The sequence below is a fragment of the Pelophylax lessonae genome, assembly GCF_965119305.1.
Source record: "Pelophylax lessonae genome assembly, chromosome: 1".
NCBI lineage: Eukaryota > Metazoa > Chordata > Amphibia > Anura > Ranidae > Pelophylax > Pelophylax lessonae.
This window is the reverse complement of record NC_138768.1, coordinates 847,018,305-847,021,552: the sequence shown is the minus strand read 5'-3', so window position 1 is coordinate 847,021,552 and position 3,248 is coordinate 847,018,305. Positions and strand designations below refer to the sequence as shown.

At 37.9% G+C, this 3,248-nt stretch overlaps 1 protein-coding gene across 1 annotated transcript; it reads left to right on the top strand.

Annotated features, from left to right (window-relative positions):
* Positions 1–1,972: 1,972 nt before the first annotated feature.
* On the top strand, positions 1,973–2,578 carry LOC309549722 (vomeronasal type-2 receptor 26-like; the record flags this gene model as incomplete). Its single annotated transcript, XM_082250215.1, has 1 exon — positions 1,973–2,578. One exon carries the CDS (start codon positions 1,973–1,975, stop codon positions 2,576–2,578), a length of 606 nt encoding a protein of 201 aa, XP_082106341.1.
* Positions 2,579–3,248: the final 670 nt, after the last annotated feature.

The window sequence follows — 3,248 nt, the reverse complement described above, 5'->3', positions numbered from 1 at the left end:
TTTATTGAATAGCGGAATAGAAAATATGATATAAAATTGGTGTGATTTATCAATAGCACATGTGAACAGCAGTGTCTTATATCATTCTGCTCTGCTGCAGGCTATGGAGGGAAAAAAAATTCCCCTTTTAAGTTTGTCATTTTTAACTAGATTATTACAGACTATGCCACAATTAAATTTTTTTAACCCAAGGCTGTATATTGAATAGTGGAATAGAAAAAAGTGTATGATTTTTGAAACCACTCAATAATAGCACATGTGAACACACACAGCAGTGTATTATCACAGTCAGCACAGCAGCACTGAAGGAAAAACGCTGCACACAGTGACTGATAGAAAAAGACTTTTCTCCCTCCTCCTCAGTGGGCAAAAAAGATTGTTTTCACTGCACCCCACACACAGCATAAATCGATGTGGACCAGCTCTGCTGCAGGCTATGGAGGGAAAAAAAATTCCCCTTTTAAGTTTGTAATTTTTAACTAGATTAGTACAGACTATGCCACAATTTTTTTTTTTTTTACAAATACATTTTTCTTTTATTAAACGTATAAACAGAGAGGAAGGGAAGGGTAATACCAACAAAACAATTTAAGGGCTGAAAAGGAGAAGAAAGAAAAAAAAAAAAAAAATTTAATTTTTTTAACCCAAGGGTGTATATTGAATAGTGGAATAGAAAAAAGTGTATAACTTTTGAAATCTCTCAATAATAGCACATGTGAACACTGAACACAGCAGTGTATGATCACAGTCAGCACAGCACAGCACTGAAGGAAAAACGCTGCACACAGTGACTGATAGAAAAAGACTTTTCTCCCTCCTCCTCAGTGGGCAAAAAAGATTGTGTTCACTGCACCCCACACACAGCAAAATTGATGTGGTGGACCACTGACACCTGCCTATCTCCAGCCTCTCCCTAAAAGGATTGATAAGATCGGTCACTGCAAACCCACCCCACTCAGCAATATCGATTGTAGAACACACTGACCCTAAAAATCAACAGCCTCGCCCTAAAATGCCCTAAAACTCGCCCTGCCTAACACACTCCGACCTGTCCCTCAATTCTATCCGGACACAAATGATTTTGCCTGTCTGTCCCTAATCAGCAGCCAGCACGTATGATGTGTGCTCTGTCCCTGAAATACACAGCAGAACTACACACATGACGCAGCGGCGCTGGCTCGAAATTATAAAGACTTGGTCACATGCTTCAGATGGCCAATGACAGCTACTAATACATTTGTAGGCATGGCTGGGATGGCTTAAGGCACACCAGTTAAACGCTTGTTGATTGGCTGTTGAAAGCCCGCCATGAAAAGCGCGCCAATGCATACAAAACCCGGAAATAAAATGACCGAACACGGATTTTTACCCGAATATACAGTAAAGTTTTCGGGTCCGTGTTCTGGTAACAAAAATCCAATTATTCAGTACGAACACGTATAATACAGTCCGTGTTCGCTCAACCCTACTCATGAGGGCATAACTGTGTAATCTTTCCTTTGGTCTGTAAGAAGCAAGAACGACACCCTTTCCATCTAGCACCTGACCCTCGAAAAATGGTTGAAGCAAAAGATTTACAGCGGAGGGTGGTCTTATCTTCCAACTATTAGTAAACACATTGTTTAAAATAAAGATATTGTAATAGTTTTTCACACTGTAGACATTTCTTTTAGATAAAGGTTCCTGTCATAAGTGTTCAGAAGATAAGTGGCCAAACGATAACAATCAGTGTGTGCCAAAACCTGTTGAATTTCTGTCTTACGGAAATGACCCAGTTCCTCTCACAGTCTCAGTTATTTCTATTTTACTGTTTGTTAAAACATCCGCTATTTTTTGTGTCTTTATTGTATATCGAGAGACTCCAGTGGTCAGAGCTAATAATCAAAACTTGAGCCTCATTCTCCTGGTCTCCATCATGCTGAGTTTCCTCTGTGTGTTTTTGTTTTTGGGCCGGCCTGGACCTATCAGCTGCATGTTTCGGCAGACATCCTTTGGAATCATCTTTTCAGTGACCGTATCTTCCATTCTAGCCAAAACTATTATAGTCTACATGGCCTTCAAGTCCACCAAACCTGGAAGTTTCTGGAGAAAATATATTGGAGTAAAAATCCCAAACTGTTTGGTTCTACTTTGTTCATTTATCCAGGTTTTAATTAGCGTCATTTGGTTATTGACTGCCTGTCCATTTCCAGAAAGTAACACTGACCTATATCCTGATAGAATTATCCTTCAATGTAATGAAGGATCTACTCTGGCGTTTTTTATACTCCTGGGTTACATGGGACTTCTAGCAACTGTGAGTTTTTTTGTGGCTTTCCTCGCCAAAAACTTACCAGACAGTTACAATGAGGCCAAATACATCACCTTCAGCATGCTGGTGTTCTGCAGTGTCTGGATTGCTTTTATCCCAGCCTATATGAGTGGTTTAGGGAAGAACACTGTGCTTGTAGAGATATTTGCTATAATAGCTTCTAACTTGGGAATTTTGGGTTGCATATTTATTCCTAAATGTTATATTATCCTGTTGAGACCAGATTTAAATTCAAAAGGTAAATTGGTGAAACAAACCAAAATCTGACAAATACATTTTCTTTTTGAATTTACGCTTATAAATCATTATAATGAATTTGAATAAAAATCCACTTCATCATTACCATTATGCATAAAGTATATGAGCAGATTTTTTAGTAGGAATAATTAGGCAGAAATGGTTCAACAAAAAGTAGTTGTCACAAATATTTATTATTCTTATTTTTTTATTAAATACAATTATTTAAACCATTACTTTGCTTTCTTCATTCCACAGATGATAGAGAAATATGCAATACTGAAAGTTACATTAAACAAACAAATAGGATATAAAAAGCAATTGAAAAGAAAGGGCTTAAATTTATCATTGACTACATTTTTATACCACCTTTTCAGTTTCCTTAAAAAACATTTCTTAGTCTTCTAGTTCTTTTACATTTATGTGTTTTAGCAATGGTTAAAATGTCACATTTTTTAACTCTATATTTATTTGATGAAATCATAATTGAATCCAGGTATAAATCGTTACCTTTTCTGGATGACACTATATGTACTTTATGCATCTTTTTAACCTTCTCACATCCGCGCTACAGCCTATATACGGCTGCAGCGCGGACTTGAATTTTCGGGAGGCCGTTTAAAAACGGCCTCCCATAAACACGCCCTCCGCGTGCTCCCGCGAGCACGCATCGGGCAAAAGCTGTGTTGGCCGTGTCCCT